The sequence below is a fragment of the Engystomops pustulosus genome, chromosome 4 (genome assembly GCF_040894005.1).
Source record: "Engystomops pustulosus chromosome 4, aEngPut4.maternal, whole genome shotgun sequence".
Classification (NCBI taxonomy): domain Eukaryota; kingdom Metazoa; phylum Chordata; class Amphibia; order Anura; family Leptodactylidae; genus Engystomops; species Engystomops pustulosus.
Window position 1 is genome coordinate 122,156,064 of NC_092414.1, and position 24,068 is coordinate 122,180,131.

The window sequence follows — 24,068 nt, forward strand, 5'->3', positions numbered from 1 at the left end:
TCCCCAAGATGTGTCTTTGATTTCTTATCCTTTCATTGCAAGATCAGAAACACAATCCCAAAATGTTAACAATGTTTTTCCGTAATGTTGACAACGCTATTTGATAAATTTAAACCAGTATAGCAGATTCATGAAAGGATTATTACTTTAAATCACAGAGGAAAAAGAAGAAGGAAATACATTAAGAAGATAACAAAAACATTTATAAAAAATTGGCAAGAAAAAAGCAAGGGGTTCCTAGCGATAGATAAAAAATAATGTTTTTAAAAATGCTATAGTCATAAGCTTAAACATGGCTATAAACGGAATTTGGACAGACAACAAAGGAAATTACACTTTTAATATTTTAATCGGTATGTGATTGTTTTTATGGTTATTTGGTGGCAATATATTAAAGAAAAGGAAATTCTTTGTAAAATATTAGAATTTTCTTTGTTGGTGCTGATATTAAGGATAAATGTATGGAGTGTGTAAAATTGAGGAATAATGTAATTCATATGATCCTTATATTTAAAAGCACCATGCAACTTAGTTAAAGGGGTTCTCTTTTGTAATTGAGTTACTATATATATTATTTGTATGCTACATACATATTCTTTTGATATGATATTTTTCAAGAGAATATATAGCATAGATAGTTTTTATAGAGTAAGAATAGTTGTTGAAGATGGGTATAATATGAAATATATGTTTAACATGGGTATAATATGGTCCTGCTGGTATATTTCACATATGAACTTTTAAAGGACACCTGTCATCAGGTCTCTGTAACTATTTCTGTCACCACTACCTGTTGGAGCAGCTCACAAGGATCCCATCCCAGCCTTTATCTAGTTATTTCATACATTAATGATTATAAAATCATCTATTCTTTATTATGTAAATGAGGCTGGTCACATGGTCAGAGGCAGTGATGTCACTCCTGTTACCCCTCCCCTCTCCTCCCCCTGCTCATGTCTTAAGGTATAGTAAAGGATAGTTAGTGCCTGTGCTTCATCTGCTGGCATGCTGCATCCTCCTAATACACAGAGAAACAGACATAAGCTACACAAGAACCTGACATGTTCTGCTATAACATGGCTGCCTGGAGCTGTTGTATCGCTCCTATACACACGCAGGCTGCAGGGGGCGTGGCCACCAGCACCAGGAAGCACATAGAGGTACCATTATACCTCACATCATTATACAGGCTGTCAGTGAAGAACCGGGGGTGTGGCTGTACCTCCCACTCATGAAAAAGCTGGACAGCTTGAATATGCTAATGACTCATTGGACATTTCACAGGTCATTTGCATACAGCTTTAGGACCTCATTGCTTAGGTTTACAGGCATGTAGAGGGACAATGAAGGGATAGAGGCAATGCTTTCTAATGGCAGTTTATGAAAATCTATTAGATTAGGGGGGTTATTTTGCATGACGGGTTCTCTTTAAGATCTACTGTTTACCAATGACTTAATGGGGTCATTTATCTTAGGATTTTTCTTTTTTTTTCTCTTATTTTTTGCACATCTGAATATTAGTTCAAACATTTTCAACTTTTTCACCTGCCCAAAGATTGTGGGAACCTTTTTTAACCAGTGTGGTGCCTAACATACCTTTAAAATCCAGATGTTGTTGTATGAAAAAGTTGCACCTTTTTGCACAATCTTGGTAAAAAGTTGCAATTGTCTGTGCAAATAAACTACACTTTCAAGCAGACTTAGACAAAAGAATGGTACTCAAGACTCTGCAACTTTTCGTGCAACATTTTTTGAACCCAAGTCGCAAAAAAACTCAAATGCCAAATATATCCCCCTCTAAGTTAATTGAACAAGACAGAAACCCAAAAGAAAAAAAAATAGACAGACACAAAATCCCAGACTATAGCTAAATGATCCCCAATGAGGGGGGAAAAATTGGGAGGAGATGATATAGAAAATTTAATTGTCCATTATTGGTAAAAAAAAAGGACAAAATGTGTTTGAAATGGGAAAGTGTTGTTTTAAAAGGAGAATTTAATCATGAAAAAAAATTAAAAAAAAGAAGCTATACAGACTCCAAGGATGTAATATTATCTCTGAACTAACTTTCACATCACTACAGTAACAAATAACATTTGTTCTGCACTGCAAGGCATCCAAAGGAAAACTAAGTTAGGGGAGATAGGGCAGTAGATGATATTTCATGTGCATACTTAGCATTGGCCATGTGCAGGTGTATGGATGTAAGAAAGAAAGCTCTGAGATAATTACATCATTGCTATATGTATCTCCTTAGCTGGAAAGTAGTTTGGGGGATGCATTCAGTTGAATTTGGATCAAATAATCCAGAATTGACCTAAATGGCAAGTATAGAAGGAGCAGTATCCCATTGGGTACCCAATCTAATCCCAACTACTAACAAATTATTATATAAACTATAATAATTAAAACTAGAGAACCCCTTTAATTCCAAAATGTCTACAAATATTGATTTGTAATACATTTTGTAAAATTGAGCAAGCAAAAATCATCAAGCATTGTTGTTTTGTGTAAGTGTTTCATGCAAATTACTAGTATATCAGTCTGTTTCTCAATAAAAATATAAAGTCCAACTCTACCTGGCATTCTGGACAACCATTACTTGGCTGTAAGGACCCAGTGAAGGGGCATTACACAAATCATAGGGAGCAAGCAAAGATAAAACAGAATATACAAGTGAAAGACATAAAACACATAGAAGGTAAACAAATCTCTTCATTCCTGGTAATGGGCGGCAACATATTCATTAAAAACATGAAACAGACGTAGAATAACTAGATATATATTTCAGTAGTGTACTGGGAAAACATTGACAAAAAGAAAAACATGGCAGTGTTACAGCAGGGGGATATATGATACAGTGCATTAATATAACTATATTTTGTTTTTTTTTAAGGAATGATCAATGACTTCCAGGTTCTGAGATTCCCACAGTTCTCTAAAACAAAACATAGCAATTTTCACAACTAGGGGAGCCAAAAAAATATGCAGTCTAGTAGATTCATTTTAGCTCATGGTGGAGATCTCAGAGCCTTGAGCCCCACAGCTAAGAACACATCTTAATAGCAGATTAGCCGTTTACTGGGCATATGTTATACGTTTTTGAAGCTAGGATGCAAATATAATTGGACACCTAGGGCTTTACAACATTAGGTAAAGACATTTAATAAAGGAAAATTAGAAGCTTACATTTACATATTATATAGTACATTTAATCTCCTTGGGACCTTTCTCTGTTGTATTATATAGTATTGATTATTTACATAGAGATTATTTTTCTATTTATTATTTACATTGATTATTTATATAGAGAGTAATATAGAGTCATTTTAATATATTCTAGAAGTGTCTATTTCTAGTTTGTTCCAAGACTTATATTGACTCTATGGCATTTGGATAAGGTTATAACAATGAAACAAATAATTGTTTGATTATGAAAAAATAGAAACTAATAATAATAAAGATTTTTGAGAATTGAAGTGTTACAAAAGTTGTAAAGTTGTAAAGTCCGGCAAATGTAATGCTAGTCTTGTTAGTTCCTCGCATATGTCTAAAAAATGTTTATGCAGCTAAAAGTTACAATCTTCTTACCCTCTTCCCGGCAGAAGATATACTTTCACAAAAGGATCTGAATAACCATTGTTATCTCTAGGAACAAGATTTCTTGCTTGCAGAATGTGGATTATGAGATTACCAAGATGCTTATCATAATTTACTTGAAGCTACAAAATACAAAGAAAAAACTCCCATACTTAAATGCAAATGCGTCACTGATAGGAAACAATTTTCTGTATGACAAATAAATAAATTCATAAACCATATTGCAATGAGCATGGGTGGGGGTTTTCTGAAATGAATCACTTACTTGTATGCAACCATATGAAGGGAAAATATACCAGTAGATTCAGGTCTGTAGATGGCTTTGATCTTTAGATAATGTGGAAATGGTCCATCAGAAATGCCACCACAATTCCCACCAGTGGAGTGTGTGATCAAGGAACTTAGATTTCCAAAATAAGTGAGCTAGTTATTAATTGTAAATAATCCTCATGGATGGGGGGAGGGATTTTCATGGGCACCTATTGGGTGTTTTCAGTCAAGTAACTAACCAGGTAATGAACATACTTGCCTTTAAGATAGTGTAAGTTAGGTGTAGCGGCTGTGTTACCTGTATAATCGTACTGATCGGCAAAAGTTTGTCGAAAAATTAAAGGTTGTCTCTGGATATGATTCATTGTTGTAATCAAAACTGATGAAGAGTTCATTCTAGACTAGAAATGCGTCTTGATATTTATTTTATTGTTTTATTCATTTACTTTTAAGTTCGAGTAAATAAATATTTTATAAAGTAATAAGGTTCTGAGCTCCACTATTTGGGATCTACGACACTGGATCATATCCAGAGACAACCTTTCAGTTCCACACCAGGGACCTGGTGTATGGAGAGAAAATAAGATTATTCTTTTTAACTTCTATATAAAAGGAAGCTGTGCATGAAGTGCTGTCTATTTTTTTTTCTTTTAAATGCAGTAGAGAAATGGGCACATGAGTGTATATGCAGTATAAATTAATTAACAATTCATTTTCAAGATGCTTTAAATAATTCATCTAATATTAAACAAAAATGCATTTGAATACCTGGATTTCGCCAGTAATTGGATGGGAAGATACTTTCACAGCTTCAGTAGACTAAAAAAAAAAAAAATCAATATATTTCTGTTTTAAAAATTTTGAGCAAATATGAATATTGCTTCTATTTATGATTTAACTTGCTAAATAGCAATAGCAATAGCAAAAGCATGAAATAGCATACATGAATATAATATTATAAGTAAAATCCCCAGTGATAACTTCACGAACAGCATTGGAATGACTATTATTGTTAAAATTGGCATCAGTGGCCTAATGCCTTACATGCATGCATCATTGTGGCTGGCTACATTCATAACATGGATGATATATAGATCACTGTTGCAGGAATCAAAGGGATCACCAGACTGTTGCCGGAGTGATTTAACAACTTAAAGGGAACCTGTCATGAGCAACTGGCCTAATTAACCACGTCCAGAATATAATATCAACAGCATAACACCTTCTAGTTTTTGTTTCTTTCACGTTCCACTGTGGTGGCATCATCCGGAAAATCAACTTTGAAGTGAGATGTAAATTGCTCGTACAAAGTCAAGGTGAAGAAGAGTTTAGCACTAAAGCCATGGTGGGGAGTTCTGAATGCTTCCTCCTCTGTAATTGTCGTAATGCATTGGACTTCAGGAGATCTGGTTAGTGATGTTTCTGAATGCAGGATAATCAGTTACAGTGAAGGGGCTTTCTGAAGAAGAGCAAGCATGACTTCAGTGTTAAAATCTCTGCCTCTTTGACTTTATACAACCAACTTACATCTCACTTCAAAGTAGATTTTCTGGATGCTGCCACCAGACAGGGTCATAAAAGAGACATGATCTGGAAGGTGTTCAGCTGCTTGTAAACATACTGGTAGTGGTTTATTTTGTTGATTTCTGCTGAAAGGTTCCCTTTAATATATATTATTTATGATATTGGATGTTTTTAGGCAAATTTAATACAATATTAAACATGTGATTTGAGGAAACAAAAACCACATTAATACCACATTAGTTACCATTGAAAAACAGTACAGGAGGGAGGGAGACAGCAATACCAGTGAAAATTTATATAATGAGTATGTTTGGGGGTGGCAGGATATATACTTGAGGGGGCTGGCTATATACAACAGGGGATGGCTGGCTATATACTCCAGGGTGCTGGCAGGCTATATACTCCAGGGGGCTGGTAGGCTATATACTGGGGGGGGGGGTGTGACCAATGCATTTCCTACCCTCGGCTTATACTCGAGTCGGTAGGTTTTTCCAGTTTTTTGTGTCAAAATTAGAGGTCTCCGCTTATACTCAGGTCGGCTTATACTCTAGTATATATGGTATTTCAGGCCCCCTTGGATACTTTAATCCTAGACGGTCTTATCACACATACAATTTTCTGTAATACAACTTTATTGCAGTATACTGTAGACTTACGGCCTTTAAATTACAGTCTGTCTCCTGCAGATGTTAATAAAGATATCGTAATGACAGCCGTGGGAGCCTTTATCATGACTGTGATGTGTTGACTGCCATTTAAAGATGGTGGCATCTGGCAGCAGATCTGTTTGGTGCCAAAGTCGGGTTCATCAGGTTAACTAGGGAAATCATTGCCAGGCCGAATAGCAGCGGCAGTTACCGCCTGTGTAATACTGCTGATACCTGCCATATGATGTATACAGTCATATAGCAGGAACTGGTTAACAAATATTACTTCACCATAAACTAGGCTACATTCTAGAATTTTCAGTCTTCAATTTCAAAAATGTTTTTTAAAAGAGCCACTTAAATGTGCAAATTTATTTTCCTTGTTGGGATAAGGAAAAAATTGTCCGACATTTATCAAAAACAGTGCAAACCGTGCTGTTTGCCTGTGAAGTGTGCAGGGTGCGCCAAATTCATGAATTTTGGTGCATGTTCTGCATGAATCTGGTACCCCTGAACTTCTCCAGCAGAGTGTATCAACTTTTTTTTGGTGCACCTTTAACATAGGGTACTCAACACGATTCTGTATGATACTGAAGGATAAATGTGTTGCACGGTCTGACTGTGCGCCAGAACGCCCCAGAAACGCCCCAGAAATTTGTGTCGCGTCAGAAATAGTGTGCGAGCAGTTTTCAATAAAAAGAACGTGCTAAAACCGACAGAAAACTGGCGCAGGGGCTTTAATAAATCTGGACTACTAACTTTTTTGGCTACCTTGTAATGCAGATCCTTAAGATCAAGAATTATTTTTTAGAAGTCTAGTGACATGATGTGGGATAAAAGCCAAACCAGTATATCTATTCTAAAAGAGACACAACTGTAGACTGGGCTGCTTCAATTTCTTTGCGATTTAAATCATCTTAGCATTCTCATCCTTTTAATACCTTGCTGCTGTGCCTTTTCTTGCTTACTGAAGGGGAGCCAGGTTGTCCAGGACTAGGTACTGCACTGGATCCTGCGGATGTCGTTCCTGAATGAATATATGATCCTTTCTCCATTGCTGAAGAAACAACAGAAGGTGTCTGCTGCTGCGAAACCTTCTGGAGCTCGGCTGCTAGCTGTTTAGGATCCACTCCAGGGGACTTTGTTTTTTCTACTGTAATGAGGCAAAAATGCATAACAAACAATAATAAACTGGCAGACATGGAGGTGATTGTATAGGACTGAAAGAATTCCAGAATGGGTTATTTTGTAGATGGCTATGTCAAATACTGCAAAGAGATGTCATTCCAGGAAATCGGTATCCACTTTAATCTTTAACCCTCTTAAATCAGCGTAGAAACAAGCAGTTATTTTAGTTATTACTCCATGTGACTTACCGGCCTTTCCTGGGTCATGAAGCTCTAAATTCTGTGGTGTTGCAGAACTTGATAGCATGCTGATATCCCTGGGATAACAGAGTAAGAGGTGAAAGAAGAAAACAGTTAGATCTGAAGACATGAACATGCATGTTGTAATATTATTGTTCTGACAAATTCTTTGGATAGGCAAGAGTAATTTTATTGCGTATGTGTGCCCCATATACAGTAAGAAATCTTTAAGGTATAACATAAAAAATATAATCTCGGTATTAAGGATGACTTTAGAGCCATTAATGTTTATGTATGTAGCGACCTGAGCAGGTTTTTCTAGACGTTCATGAATTACAAAATACAGGTAGCAGGCAAACCTGAATGGCTAACACATTTAGCTGACCGGATTTAGCTGTGATCGGATGACCATCTTGCATGCTGTCATCTTCACATTGTAGCTCAGAATACCCAGCCAGGGATGCTTTGATGGCCCCCATAGCAACATGACCTCACATCTGCCCATTGAAACGGAGCTCTGCAATATGACTGCCGGCTCAGGCTTATTATCCTATTTAATTTGAACATGTGTAGAGTGATATAGGACCCTATGGGGATCTGATGGGGAACTCATGCCATACATTTTTGTGGAGCATGCTATTCCTGAAAACAATGGGAGGGGAAAATGTATCAAAATTCAGATTATTGTGCAAAACTGTGGCATAATTATGGACAAACGACTTGTGAGGTGCAAAAGCCAGCACCAAGTTGCAATAAATACACCAATGTTGCTGTGATCAAATATGAATAATTATTTGTATTTTTCATTTGTCAGAAATCTGAAATAACTTTACTTTGCCACGGGTTTTCCAGCAGATTTACCTATGTATAACTCAACGGGGCAAAAACATGGATTTTCTATGAAAATTCAGAAGCAGTAATACATATTCTATGGATTCTAAAATATACAGTACATTTATTTACTTCACTATTTCCCCAGAGAGAGTGAATCGAATACATTTCTATTTATAAGCAGTAGAATGTCAACAGGTTTTTTCTAGTGAACAAAGTATAAAACTAAATGTCATTTTATGATTACCTGAATCTATTTTTCCGGAAACTTGTGGAATTCAAGCAGATTTGCCTGGCTACAAACTGTTTGCATTAGGCCCACTGCACACAAATGTGTTGCACAAATGTAACAGTTGTTACAATGTCAGCACTGCTTTTCATTACACAGGACTCCCGTCTAGTGCACTGTGCTCGGATCTGACCAACCACAGGTCCCTTTCCAGGGATGCGACATGTTCGGGTGCAGGAGGCCTTACACTGTAAGCACTTGGGATCCTTTGTTTTGGCTCCACAGTTTTTAATCATTTCAGGTTTTATGTAATTCTCTCTCGGTATAGCTAACCTTTGCAACAACATGTAGGGTCAAGACAATATCACTGGTAAAAATCACAACATGCTATGTAGTCATTCAATGAGAGTTCATACTGTAAAAAGTAAGCAGCAAAAATAAGAATATGGAAGCAAACTCACAGTCTTACACAAATATCTGCTTCTCCACTTGACTGGCTAATGATACTCTGAACTTCTTCATATGTTTTTCCAGTTAATTGGAAACCATTCCACTCTAAAACCAGCATTCCTGGAATGATAATTTCTAAAATTTACTGAATGTAAAAAAATAGGAAAACACAATTATGATTATCCTTTTTAGCTTTCATCTTAGCCTTGTATTTCTTAATACAATGGGTTTAGTTAAAGCAAATCTATCATTTATTTTGTGCATTATAAACCAGTGTTACTTGTTTTCAGCTCAGCATCTTGATCATGGATATTTCTTTATATTCTTTGTATGTGACCCCATTCATCCAAAAATTAAGTTTTAAAAATATGAGAACTTCTTACCCACCCACCACTTCATCTGCACTGCTTTTTCATGTCAACTTTACACCTCCTCTTCAACTAAATTTTGTGTCTGTGCAGTAGATCTGTTGGCTTCACTGATGCATTGTGCCTGCACAATATACTCCCCAAAAAAAGATCTACTGCGCGGATGCAATATTTCAATGAAAATGAAGAGTCATGAAGAGAACATAAGGAGGCAGGAGAGAATGCTAATAGGGTGATACTGTTTAGACACAAACTGCGAGAAGAAGGTGAAATAAGGCTCAACAGATGTAGTTGTGCAGCAGATAGGTAGAACTCTATTTTATGCCTAAGTATGCTACCGTAAGGGGCTGCCTTCAATAGATAGATCAATTGTTGTCAGTTGCCTTACTGGTTTGGATCCTTGCTTGAATTGGAACTGGTTTGGTCTATTCGAATGGCGCACTCAGGTCAATGACAAACACATGGGTGGTGATATAAATGGATTTTATTGAGGTCTAAAAATCATAATGCCTTTCACCCAAAGTATAACTTTTATTTGCACTTGAAAAAGAGATATATTTACCATAAAATGTGAAGACCTCAATAAAATTTGTTTGTATTTGCCATTGGGATAGATCATACCAGTTTCAATTGGCATGAAGGGGCAGTGAGCATGCTGTGGTGGGTTAATAAGAACTGCACCTTGGGGGCATGTATAAGCCTGTGAAGCTGTAGTCCAGAATGGCTTTGGTGAAGCCCACCAAAGCACTTTTGGCTCATTTACATATTTTTAAAACTTTATTTTTAGATGATGAATATAAGACATATACATGATGCTCAGCTGAAAATGTGATGCCGGTAATGTTGGCTTTTTATGGACAACATTGATAGATTTCCATTAACTGTACAAAGATTGTTCAAAGTGAGTTTTGAAAAATATCTTGTGTTTCATCTGTATGCAAAGTGTTTTAGTGCAAGAGCAAGGTGAGTTGCAATTAACCATGAATATATTTTATGATTTATTTCCGTGATACATGTAGTTAATTGTACTTTTGAAAGCAGTTTGTTGTTTTATCTGTCTAGTGCAGAAAAATACTAATAAAACACTTAATGACATACTCACTAATTTTAATGCTGGATAGACCCTCACCTTCTCTACTTTTTGCTGCAGTGATAACATTGTAATACATGGACATGTGACCATTGCATTATGTGCTGTGGTAACTAACCACAGAAAGTGATTGACTTAAGCAGTATTGAGATTTTGTCACTATAGAAGAAAGTAGAGACTTTGGGGGTTGAACATTATTATATTACAAATAATTTGGGTGAGTTTATTTTGTATGTCATCAAGAGTTTAAAACTTATTTTTTGTCACTGAACAACCCCTTTCAAGTGTAACACTACTAAAAAGAAAAAACTGTTGTTCTTCTTTTGCCCAGAGCTAAGTCTCCTTACATAGCCCCAAAAATTTCAGAGTTATTTTACCTTAAAAATAGATGCAGTAAAGGTAAAAAAGTTCTGCTTTTCTGGAGCATGTTTTTATGAATCTGGCGCTCCCTGAGCTGCCCCAACAAAGTGCACTAACTTTTTTGGTGCACCTTTAACATAGGGCTTGCGACACAATTCTGTTGGCCTGTGCATGTTAAATCTGGTGCATGATCCCACTGAGCACTGGAACACCCCCTAATTTGTGTCGTATGAAGACTAGTGCTGCTGCACCGCAAAAGGGTCGTGTGTGACACTAATGTGGTGCAGACACTACTTTAATACCTATGCAAGCAGTTTGCACCTAAAAGAATATACAAAGTCAAACTGGTGCAAGGGCCTTAGTAAATTTGCTCCATTATGTTCACATTTATTTTAGATAATTGCTTTAGTGAACAGATTTTATCCCCTATTAGCTATTTCATCAAATAAAAACTGATTAATATTGATGCTAAAATACTGTAACCTGTAATCAGCTACCAAACTAATCAAATGATCAGATCTACTAAAAATAGAGCCTACAGGAACAATGTGAACAGTGCTGTATCCATAATGTAAGAAGTCCATTGCATAGTTCTTAACCTTATTGAACCCCCTCTGCATTGATACAGGCTACGGAGTAGTTAGACTTCAAAAAGTCATCATTAGCACAAATAGAAAACAGTTTGAAGGGGCCTAACTCTGGGTAAAAGCCGAATCACACTTCATTTACTTAAATTTCATAATAACTTATTAATAAAGTTATTAGCTATAAATATCCCAAGTTGATGCATATATATAAAATAAAATAAGATATCATTTTCTGATTCAAACAAACACATTTTGTGTCATGCCTATTTTACTCTACTCATTGAGTAAGACCAGTTCCAGGAGTGTGTAAATGTGTGTACTTTCTGGTGGATGCCATGTTGCTAATCAATTCAATTCTAGTAATTTAGAATTATACAAACCACAAAATTCATAGTGCACCATGATATAGTGTATATTAAGTATGTTTCTATGAATGTGATTTCTTAAAGCAGTTTTCTCTCAAAAAAATGAAGATTAAATTCTCAAATTGGGAAATGTCAAAAACAACGTAATGGCATCATTTTAAATTTAGATGTATGTAAATGGGGACTATTCACAGAAAGATACACAGGGTGCATTTCATTTATGGAGCAAAAACAGGAATACATAAGAGCAATAAATTTGATATAGAAAGGATTGCAAAGCAAAACTATTAATGTCGAAATTGTTTAGGTGCTGCTTTAAGAAAGAATCTCACATTCTCATTTTTTACTCAGCAAGCTGAAATTGAGGACGGCACACAAGGAATGTCCACTGCAAAATGGTACAATCAGAACTTACAAAAACTAAAATGGATCTTCGTACATGTTTTGCGGTATTCCTGTGCTGTGGCATAACAAAATCCAAAAATAATAGATTGATAACATCATCTGAACCTGTCACACCCACCATACAAACATGTTAAACAGTATTGTAATGGGTGTTTCAACATTATAGATCTGGGTACAAAGCTCTATAAATGAGAAAAACATGGAAGGACAAGCAATATCCAGATCTATTGTGTAACCCTTTACTCATCTCAAATACATTTTACAAACTTAATAGTAATATACTGAAAGGAGATTGCATGGCTTATAGTCGGTTAAACAAGTATTCCTGGTGCAATGTTTCTGTCAATTGTATAACACACAATATATTCCTCTATTTATAGAAATTAAGCTACTGAAGCTTCCGTCCTACAGACCATGTCATTTCTAAGTGTCGTGAGCTGTCAGTATTATGAAAGAGCATTGGATAAGAAGAGAATCTCTAAAAGCCAAGTCCAGACGCCTAAACCTAATAGTGATAGACTAAAGCTACTCACATTGATTGTGACATAAATGGCAAGACTTATTTTCTGGCAATTACATTGAAAATGATAATCCTTCATGGGATTCATTAAAGGGAACCTACCACCACGATTCTACCTATAAAGGTAGAACGGTTGGTAGGTGGATGTAAGGGACGTGAGAATAGCTCTTTTTAGAGCTAATCCTCACGTCCCTGCTAACTTTTGGTAAACTTTATTCTACTGCAGAACGCAGGCCTGAGGCACAGCAGCCACAGCTCCGAGGCCGGAGCTACTGGAGCTACGAGGAGCTGCACGCAGCACACAACAGGGTAGGAGGAGTAACGTGGCTACTGGGGAGTGGAGTAGCCGCGCTGTGTAGCCTCGTGCCCGGCTACTCCACGCCCCAGTAGTCGCATAGCAAAATTTACATATTAGTTGAATAAAGTTTACCAAAAGTTAGCGGGGACGTGAGGATTAGCTCTAAAAAGAGCTATCCTCACGTCCCTTACATCCACCTACCACCCGATCTACCTTTATAGGTAGAATCGTGGTGGTAGGTTCCCTTTAAGTCTGTTTATTGTTGGAGTTAGTATATTTTACATTATAGAATATATAATGAATTCAATCAGAATTTTCTGAAGAAGTGGTTGTGGATGTGTAGATTCTTCATTTTTCATTAGATTTAGCTCCAAGAAACACTTGGTATGTTTATAAAGTAAGTAACACAAATGTGCTAGAGTACTATCGTATTGTATTGTAACTGAACAATGTAATTCGCTGTAATTGGACTGTAATGCACCAAAACACTGATCAAAGACGTCCCTAAAGTCTGTCTTGGAAACTCTGTTAGTGACTAGAACAGAACATACAGGGGCACATTTACTAAGAACATTGTAAGGTCATGCTTGCTGTCAAGCGAGCTGCCTTACAAGGTATATCAAAGAGGTGTGGTTTTCTTAGAATCCCCTAGTGGAGAGTCCACCTGTAAGCATGTCTCCTTCAGATCCCAAATTGGGTAACAAAATATCAGTAAATGAAATAAAAATTTGAGTAATTTCAAAACCAACCTAACTCACGAAGAGTATCATTCAATAAAGATAGATTAGGCTTTACTTCAGTGCAGAACTATGTGCTATGGGTTAGAACACACATCTTCATCAGGTTCGCCCACACCAAGGGGTCAATCCTACCCGGTAACATGTACTGTTACAAAGCCTAATCTATCTATATTGAAAGGTACCATGTTTCCCCGAAAGTAAGACAGTGTCTTACATTCTTTTTACCCCCAAAAGTCCCACTATGTCTTACTTTCGGGGTATGTCTTATATTGGGAAAAATGTTATACATTGTGAGTAGGGGCATTATACAGTGCGGGAGGTTATACAGTGTAAGGGGGGCATTATACAGTGCAGGGAGGTTATACAGTGTAAGGGGGGCATTATACAGTGCAGGGAGGTTATACAGTGTAAGGGGGGCATTATACAGTGCAGGGAGGTTATACAGTGTAAGGGGGGCATTATACAGTGCAGGGAGGTTATACAGTGTAAGGGGGGCATTATACAGTGCAGGGAGGTTATACAGTGTAAGGGGGGCATTATACAGTGCAGGGAGGTTATACAGTGTAAAGGGGGGCATTATACAGTGCAGGGAGGTTATACAGTGTAAGGGGGGCATTATACAGTGCAGGGAGGTTATACAGTGTAAGGGGGGGGGCATTATACAGTGCAGGGAGGTTATACAGTGTAAGGGGGGGCATTATACAGTGCAGGGAGGTTATACAGTGTAAGGGGGGCATTATACAGTGCAGGGAGGTTATACAGTGTAAGGGGGGCATTATACAGTGCAGGGAGGTTATACAGTGTAAGGGGGGGCATTATACAGTGCAGGGAGGTTATACAGTGTAAGGGGGGGCATTATACAGTGCAGGGAGGTTATACAGTGTAAGGGGGGGCATTATACAGTGCAGGGAGGTTATACAGTGTAAGGGGGGCATTATACAGTGCAGGGAGGTTATACAGTGTAAGGGGGGGCATTATACAGTGCAGGGAGGTTATACAGTGTAAGGGGGGGCGGCATTATACAGTGCAGGGGGGATGGGTGTTTTAACACAAACCATAAAACTGTGCAAGCAAACACACTGACCCACACACTACATGCATACATTATACATGTACATAAACATGTACACAATGTTCACATATAGATCAGACATCACACCTACATACACACTACACATAACATACATACTTTTCAGTGTCACTGACTGCAGGGCTGAGTAGAGGCTGGTCCAGGCTGACATGTGCTCCCCTGCTCCTCTCCCCCTCCTGTTCCGACTGATGTAGCAGAGTTTAGGAGCTACACAGGAGGGGGAGGAGCTGCTCCAGTAACACAGACGGCAGCAGCACACAGCAGGAAGCTTCTCCCTCGGCTCCATGCTGCAGAGTCCAAAGTGTGCAGCGCTGTCTCCTCTCTCCTCATGTGACCGGAGCCTGCACGGAGTAGCTGAGCTCCGTCACATAATCTTCTATCGGCCAGGAGCTACAGCAGTGACATGAAGAGGCTGCAGCACCCGGCTCCCGGCAGCTCTAACTATGTCTTACTTTCGGGGTACATCTTACATTAGCCTACCCCCCTAAAACACCCACTATGTCTTACTATCGGGGGTGTCTTACTATCGGGGAAACACGGTAGCACAGCTTTGAAAGAAATGTTGCTTCTTTTACTAATCTTTATTGATTGTGAATGGTCCAGGTAAACAATAAAGGCCATATTACCTTTCATCACCCAAATATTGCCGTCTGTAGCTGGAAATAATAATGTTTAAGACTCCAAGTTACTATAAAGCCTATACATAAGACTATTTATCTCTTAATTATTATGATCTTATGACCATTAATCTTCTTTTCCTGAGTTGGTTATAACATTTCCAAACTTATGTCCAACCAGAGGTGTTACCATTAAAACAAAGTGCAAAGTGTTTGTAGACATTTACATTGTGTTAGCTGCTCTGCGATATAACACATTAAAGTCAGAGAAAAACTAGACTTACTCTCGATGAGTTGGTTGCAACAATCACAACTTACTGGATGGGAGTTTTAAAAGTTCTCTTCAAATGCTCTTCAAAAGCCTGTAACCAATCTGCAGCATGTCACTTACTAGGGGTTATTTATCTTTATTTTTCTTCCTGTTTTTTCTGTCTTTTTGGAGAATTTTTTTGCAATTGCAATTTTTGCACCGTTTCGGGGGCATTTTGAAATGTCCTCCGGACATCGTCAGAAAGACAGATTTATCTTCTATTCCAACATTTATCATTTGAAAATGATAAACATTTTTTGGCACAAAAACGCTCCAGACAAAACCATACTAAAATTGAGATTGACAAATTACCAAAGAAGCAGATGGAAAAAAGACAGGCTAAAAAAAAGCCAAACAAACAAAGATAAGATAAATGACTTCCACTGTCACAAAAGTGTGGAATTTGCACAGCAAATTGCTGCAGAGCTCAAACCAATTCAAGTGGTCTTTTTAGTTCAGCGTGTCCCTGGACTATCAATCTACCTTACAAAGGGGTGCAAGCTTATGTTTGTGCAATGGATTATGCTATCTCTTTGGACATTATTCTGATTAACACAGTATATATTTTATATAGTCAGCGTGTTACTACATTATTACACATTTATTCAAAATATTCTGTACATTAAAATATCTTCTTACCGTTTTCAAGATAAATTAAACATCTTTTTACCTTCTGTGAGTCTGCCTGTCTGCTCAGCACTTCCACCAGGTAAAATCTTGGCAATGTAGGCTCCAATCTCTCCTTGGCTCCCAGGAATCTCCTTTCCGCCAATAACCCGTATACCAAATCCATTTCCTAACAATGAACAAAAGTGCAGGATATTGGTGCCCACTTCTTTAAAGTTGACAATTGTAATGCAAGTTATGCAGCATCATGCCAAACCCTAACAAATACTTTTATGGCACATTAGAAAAAGCCTGGGAGACTCAGCGAAACACGTGTTGGGACACAATCTATGCCCACAGCCACAGCCTAGGGAAAGATCACTATAAGAACAGATGCAGTAGCGGTACTCACCCCCTGTGGGACTGCTGTACAAGAGCATACCAGGACCATTAAGTGTTAGTCTCGGTAGCGTTGACGCAGCATCCCGAGACTACACAAGCCACGTAGTGATAGATAGAGGAGACGTGGTGTATCATTCCACCACGATTGCCTCACACACAACAGCCGGCACATGCACGCAGCTGTACTGTGCTGGACAGTAGCGGAGGTCCCTTAAGATCTCTCACTCTAGGGAGACTCAGACTGCACTGTCCCGGATTCCCACTATTGAATTACAGAGGGCTTCAGTTATTCTGCAGTAGGGATTAAATACATTATAAGGGGACTCCCACCTGTATTTGCATTCTACAATATATGTGGCTGGGGCAACAGCTTGGCAACAAAATTTATGCCACGCTTGTTACTTTAGCACTACTATATAAAAAATGAGAACGGACTCAAGATTTTAATAAATTAATAAAAGTAAATTTTTATTACACTCACAACTTTTTCTTTCTCCTAAAAATCCCCCTCCCTTTTTCTTTTCTGTGATACATTCTACTAGGTGGTGCACACAGTGAGTGCTTTACTATTTGAACACACTACGTGAATTAAGTTTTTAAACACAAATACCTAACATTACATACAAATATATAAAGAAACTATAAAGAGACTGTCTCTCTCCTGTTTGTTTACACAGCTGTGAGCAGTGAATGTTATCCCATTCTGCTCTCTCCCTTGCTATGAGCATTATTTTCAAACATCAATCTGACAGTAACAGTGCATAACAAATTGCACTTCACGGCAACCGTATTTAGTATTCCATGCCATGTACTGGGAAGCAGGAAAAATTATTCCAAATGCAGTGAAAATGGTGAAAAAAAGCATTTGCGTCACATTCATATGGGCTTGGATTTTATGGCTTTAACTGTGCGCCCCAAACGACATGTCTACTTCATTCTATGGGTTGGTGCGATCATAGAGATACCAAATTTAATGATATTTTCATTGTTACCATTTTAGCACTGTACAGCCTTTTGAAAACTTTTTATTGAATTTTTTCAATTTTTCAAAATGGCAAAAAAGTGATATATTCGACTTTGGGTTCTATTTTCCGTTACGGGGTTAAACGTCCAAAAAACCTATTAGTATATTTTGATAAATCGGACATTTTGGGACGCAACAATACCTGACATGTCCTTGATTTTTACTGTTTATTTATATTTATATCAGTTTTGGGGAAAGTGGGGGTGATTTGAATTTTTAGTATTTTTTAATCTAATTTTTTTTTAACTTTTTTTTTTTTTTTTTACTATTTTTCAGTCCCCCTATCCTTAAAACCTTAAACATGACAAAATAAAACATTTAATAACAAACAGAATCTCTAAATTGTAATAAGTCATATTATACATTATTTCTTGATGGTGATATGGCTATAATACTAATTGAGCAAAGCAATAATTAATGATGCTGTCACAATGTAACATGTGCTAAATATATTCACAATAGATTATACCTAGTTAGAGAGCAGAGCATCAAAACATATTTTAAATATTTATATCCCACAATCACCAGGTGTTTCTTCCTATTTAGAAATGTTTTAAAATGTCAAAGAAATAATTTGTACATGCTCATTACTACCGAGCGTAAAGGTCAAAACTATATTGTACATTTAGCTTACATACAGTACATCTCCTTAGCTGCCTTAGAAAACCCTCACTTTCACTTGACTTAATGAGATAGATGAAATGGCACCATTCACTAAGCATGTCAACACCATGCTGAACGAGAACTAAAACCCAAGTTTAATTTCAGTAAAGTAGAAAAACATGCAAAAAAGGAGAAATTCCTGTTGTTTCCACGTGTTGAAAACATGATATTTGAAGCACTTTTTATTAAAATTGTAATGCTTGCTGAAATGGACAAAAACATTTCTGTTACTGGGTTTACTGTTCACTGCTTATCTTTTGATAGACCAGCATTTTGGAATATAGCTAGTTACTTGAACCCTTGGGGGTCTGATTGTTTCAGAAGAAATCAGGTGATACCATTTTGAGGCTGGGGATACATTTTATAGATGCTGGGAATTTTCTGCTTCATGCATAATATCTTGCCTGATGAAGAGAAATAGTATTCTTGGAAACTCCCTATCAGATATTCTCAGCTTCAGTAAGGCATCACCTAATTTCTTCACTCTTCTTCTACTTTCTATTGCTAACACTGAAAACTGCCTCTGGCAGGCTGAATGACAGGTCTGGCAATCCTGGAGAGACTCATGGCACATGAGATTTAATTAGACATATTAGACATTTTTGCTAATACAATGTTACAAATGTCATACAGATACTTTTAGAATTCAAACCAAAAAACTGACCTATCTGCTTAGTGAAGTGTGGTTGGGTTAATAACCCCAATTACCCCTCCCCATTTGTTTTCATTTCTTACTATTATACTAGTAGGGTAATGGAAAAATTATTGTAGAACATAGTTTTGTAAATAAAAATACAAAGTAAACTGAAATACCTTCTAAAACCAATACACTATACAATAATTGAAGTAATAGTAAAATACAGAAGGTAAATAGTTCTTTTAGTTTTACAACTTCCATATACCAAAAACATTCACATTGTTAAAATTGTTAAAAAAAAATGCATGGAATGATATCAGAAGCCATAAAATAAATTACTATGTATTATGTTTCTAAATATCTTTTACCTGATACTGTATGGTCCTTTAGATCCCTCTGTAGTTTAACTCTGGTATGAGGAAATGAATAGTGGATAGGTTTTCCATTCATCTGGTACATAAATAGCAAAAGTAAGAAATTGTGTATTGACACACATTTTGGAAGCACTGTACATACACAGTAATCAGAATAAAGTACACCATCTTTGAATTGTATGATTTTACATATAAAGGACAAGGTCCAAATTAGGTAAATACAACCTCAGCAACACAAAATAGATTGCAAGTCATTATTTAAAAAAGACTAGGAAAATGGAAAAGCCATATGTAAAAAGTTATGCACGCTCCATAAATCAGTGTGTTAATATCATTTTTAATAGCGATAACTTTGAGTCTTCATTTTTTTAAAATTTACATAAGTTTCTGACATTGTTCTAATTAAATAACTCTTCTATATTTGTTATACACCACATTTAAAAGGTCCCAATACATTATTGTGATTGATGTGAAGAATGGATTGAGCCATTGCCACAACCTGATTATTTTCTTTCCCGACCATTCTCTTGTATATTTGCTGGTGTGCTAGACATCACTGTTCTGTTGCATGTCCCAGCTATGCCCAAGCTGTTGGATAGATGGCCTCAAATTTTACTCTAGGATACTATGGTATAAATGAATGGTTAATTCAATGATTGCATGTGCTAAATTCCTGTGGTAGTAAAACATCAACCCACCATCATTCTTACCATGACATGTTTATACTGATACAATATCTAGTGTTTGGATTTCACCAAAGGTGGCCTTGTTCATTATGGACACATATAAATAAGTTTTGTGGCTTGTTCAGCTACCATGTTATTTTTAGAAAAATTCTTCCTCTGAACCCAACCAAACAAGTTATATTAGTTCCGTAATTTGGGCATGGACGTACGCATTTAACATGTAGAGGCCTGTAGAGTATAAGATATAGCTCTTGGGTTTTCACAATTACCCTGAGCTTTGCTAAGTCTTACCTAAGTTAATGTATTGGGTTGTCCAATCTCTACTGTCAAATATATCATAGGTTTTCTACCTGTGAATAATTTTTCTCATTGTAAAATAAAATGCCTTTAAACTGTTTGGAAATGGTCTTCAGGACCATCACAGATTCATGTGTAGTATAAATTCCTTCTATAAGATTATGGCAGAAATTGTTTCTACTTAGCATTTTGTTAAATGCATGAATGCCTCAGTCTATCAAACAGTTTGCTTCTATGTAAGTGGTCACACTTGCTGATGATCAATTAACAAAGACCTTTTGCTACTCATCCTCTTATTTTCTATGGAAGCAGTAAAGATGTACTTCATTTTTTACAAATTGCTTCTGCATTTTGGCTTAGTTTTTTGGTAAATAATAGCACTGGGTAAATGGTAACGAACTGTTGTTTAAGACCTTTAAAGTACCAAATATTTTTTATTATTTACTTATATGTAAAACAGCATATGTGACGTTTTATTGGACTGTTTGCAAAAGTCCCAAGTCAGGAGTCTAGCTTTGCATAGCTGTGCACATCATTGCACTAGCTGTAGTACTGTGTTTTAACAGATTAATGAAGTGGGGGATTTAGTCCTTTGACTTTTTTGAGACTTTTTTTAATGTCAGGCAGGCAAAACCAATGATAAATAACATGCAATGTTTCTATCTTGGATCTACAGATTAATTAAATTAATCTCTAGCATGTTTTCAGAATTTATCAGTATTTTCAGCTTGTTTTTTTCCACTTGGCTTGTATCTGTTGTTGCATTCAAGCTACCACATACTTGGCTTTAGGGATTAAATGTAATGCTTTTGCAAGCCAATACAGTAGCATGGGATGGCAGACTCTAGGCCAGTGATGGCGAACCTTTTAGAGCCTGAGTGCCCAAACTTCAACCAAAAGCCACTTATTTATTGCAAAGTGCCAGCTTTGCAATTTAAGTAGCAATGTATTTCTCCTTGTTCATTGACAACTTTCAATCCTTTAGCCTCCCAAGGACACCAACGCAGTTGAAAGGAGGAGGGCAAATTCATCTATCATTGTAGGAAGGTTCTGCAGGCAGATTCTTCGAGTCCTGTCTGGTGAACTTCATTCTGGGGTGATGGCCTGGGTGCCCACAGAAAGGGCTCAGAGTGCCACCTCTGGCACCCATGCCATAGGTTCGCCACCACTGCTCTAGGCTATCATAGACACAGATTGTTACTCCCCGATGACTCCATGGGGAGCAACAGTCCTCCCATGATGGTACCGCCCATGCTCTGCTGAGAATTTGAATGTGGCTGACAGCTTTACCAGCAACATTTTAAAGGCATAATGCAGGAAACACCCGGTATGTATGGAGAGGGCTAAGCTCCATGACATATATGTATGTTATGGTGTAAAAGCTACACCTCCTGAATAGACCATCTACCAATAAGAAACAGGTAATAAAACCATAATGAATAGTGACATATATTTATTTGTGAAATATCCTATGCAAGAATGTAGATCTCCTGTCTGCATCATTTTGGAAACATAAATTTTTTATTTATGTTAATTATACTGTTTTAAATATTAAGTGGGTTGAGTATGAATAATTATCCAATTTTCTAGGATATTACCTGTTCATGTGGATGAGCTGGTCTGGTGTGCGACAACTTGTCAGGAAGTTTCCTTTCAAATCCATGCCCATTTTCCAGTCGGGTTTCTCTAGGTTTATCAAACCAATCAGTTTCTTCACGACGAAGATGATAGGCTTTGAAAATCAATGTTATATTAATATTTCTATTTCAAGCATTATAGAGGTAAGGGGGAAGTAAAAGACTACTGTGAGGCAGTCATGCAAAAGACCAACCATGCAGCTTAGGTCAACATCAGAAGGACACATACAGGCAAGCAGATTGGCAGCTTACTGTACAATTGCAAAGCAAAAATAAGTTAGTTCATTGCATTTTGACAAAAAAATTGCCATGCTATAGTGTAATGGATCTGAATATTTTATAATCATTTTTATTGGGTGCAGTGATAGGTGACCTTATGTATACAGTAATTTGTGAGGATTGAAATGATCTAAACATGAAAAAGGTGAGACTTTTCCCAAATATCAACTGACACATAAACATGAATCAAGAAACCAGATACAATGTATATCTCCCAGTAAAAAATGCTATAGACGAAGAGTTTACCGTGATATCAATAGAAATCTTCTTTTATTATTAATGCATTCGTTCTTTGATAATTTTATACATTGGGGCACATTTACTAAGAATGTGGGAAACTGCACTAAAAGTGCTCTGCCCGTGTATAATGCTCGGTGCTCCAGATTAATTAAGAACGTGAGCCAGAAATCATGAATCTGTCGCTTCCCGGCACTGGCCCGACAGAGTTCACCAACTTTTTTGTGTCCGACTGAGCACCAGAACGCCCCCTAATGAGTGTTAAATATCTCTGCAAGCAGTTTACACTAGAAAGAACATGCAAAACTGGCGCAAAGCCCTTATTTAATGTGCCCCATTGTGTATTTGCAATGCATTTTTCATTTCAAAAGTTATATACAATTATTATTGATTAATAACGAGAGAATGACTCCAAATAATTGTATGAATGTTGAAATATTCCATACTGTTCACCAAATGTCTGGTTCTAAATCTATTTATTTTGGAGTTGTTTTCACATAAAGCTACTTACTGTATATACTGAAATGTGTAGCTCTTCCTAACAAGCTATACTAAGAAGCTATAATCTTCAACATGAATCCGACAACTGAGTGAAATATCAGCATAGGAGTCCACAAACAGTTTTTAGGAAATGGTTTTAAAAATAACTATCCCATAATCCATAGTCTTGAGAGGGCTTAAGATGGATTTATACTGTAGATACATGAACCAGTAAAATCAAGCTACTCTTTGGAAAGAACATGTAATATTATATGTAATTCAGACATATTCAATATTTTTAAGAGTTCGTCAGGTTTTCTTTATCATGATGTCGTTTTTTTGCTGTCTTTACAGCATGTTGTAACAATAAATACATTGAAATTGTGGTGTCTGGTTAAAAATGTAGAACTTAAAGTAGTTGGCCAGTGAAAGAAACTTTATCAGGTTAAGAAAAAGACCCTAATAGGGTCACCCATATTGCACTTACCCTAATAAAGTTTATTCGTATTCCAGAATTAAATATCTTTTATCAACCATCTGGTTATATTCTAAATAACCGTTATCAAACATCTGGTTCTATTCTAACTACAAAGATCTCACTTATTTGGAAGTAACTTGGTATGTTGGCATTGTTTTAGGGGCAGAAAATGGATCCTATAGATAAAGTTTTTGCTGAGGACCAGTATGGTGCAAGGTCCTATCATTGCCTCTGTGGCTCTTAAATAGGATTTAACATGTAAATATACAAGACTATGTTCATTACATAATATGCATATAATGTAATAAGCCAGGAAAAGCTTCCAAAGCATATAGTATGCTTAAAATGTCTATGGAACTTCCATTACTGTTTGTCTTCTAAAGATATAGTAATGTACATCAAATGGAAGCTATATTCTTAATGGGACCGTTTCCCAGGTTTTACTCTGCTAAACAGCCAACTCCCTCAGGTAGGGTATATCATTTCTATCATTCCCTCTTTTATGTTAAAACCTGCCAATGTACCTTTGGAGAAATCTTCTCCAATAAAGGACATGGATTGGAATGCAAGTTGCAGATAAAGATCACATTTTCTACTTTT

At 36.8% G+C, this 24,068-nt stretch overlaps 1 protein-coding gene across 5 annotated transcripts in view; it reads right to left on the reverse strand.

Annotated features, from left to right (window-relative positions):
* Nucleotides 1-24,068, reverse strand: part of PCLO (piccolo presynaptic cytomatrix protein) — a 194,243-nt gene that overhangs the window by 18,870 nt on the left and 151,305 nt on the right. For 3 of the 5 annotated variants that reach the window (XM_072147278.1, XM_072147280.1, XM_072147277.1), the window contains 9 exons: nucleotides 21,956-22,089; nucleotides 19,369-19,450; nucleotides 16,339-16,464; nucleotides 8,930-9,038; nucleotides 7,418-7,485; nucleotides 6,983-7,194; nucleotides 4,639-4,689; nucleotides 3,592-3,722; nucleotides 2,580-2,606 (listed from right to left, as the gene is read on the reverse strand). In XM_072147278.1, coding sequence (XP_072003379.1) covers nucleotides 2,580-2,606; nucleotides 3,592-3,722; nucleotides 4,639-4,689; nucleotides 6,983-7,194; nucleotides 7,418-7,485; nucleotides 8,930-9,038; nucleotides 16,339-16,464; nucleotides 19,369-19,450; nucleotides 21,956-22,089 — 940 coding nt within the window. The remainder of the gene's footprint in view (nucleotides 1-2,579; nucleotides 2,607-3,591; nucleotides 3,723-4,638; nucleotides 4,690-6,982; nucleotides 7,195-7,417; nucleotides 7,486-8,929; nucleotides 9,039-16,338; nucleotides 16,465-19,368; nucleotides 19,451-21,955; nucleotides 22,090-24,068) is intronic. The other 2 variants (XM_072147282.1, XM_072147281.1) reach the window with 1 other exon arrangement.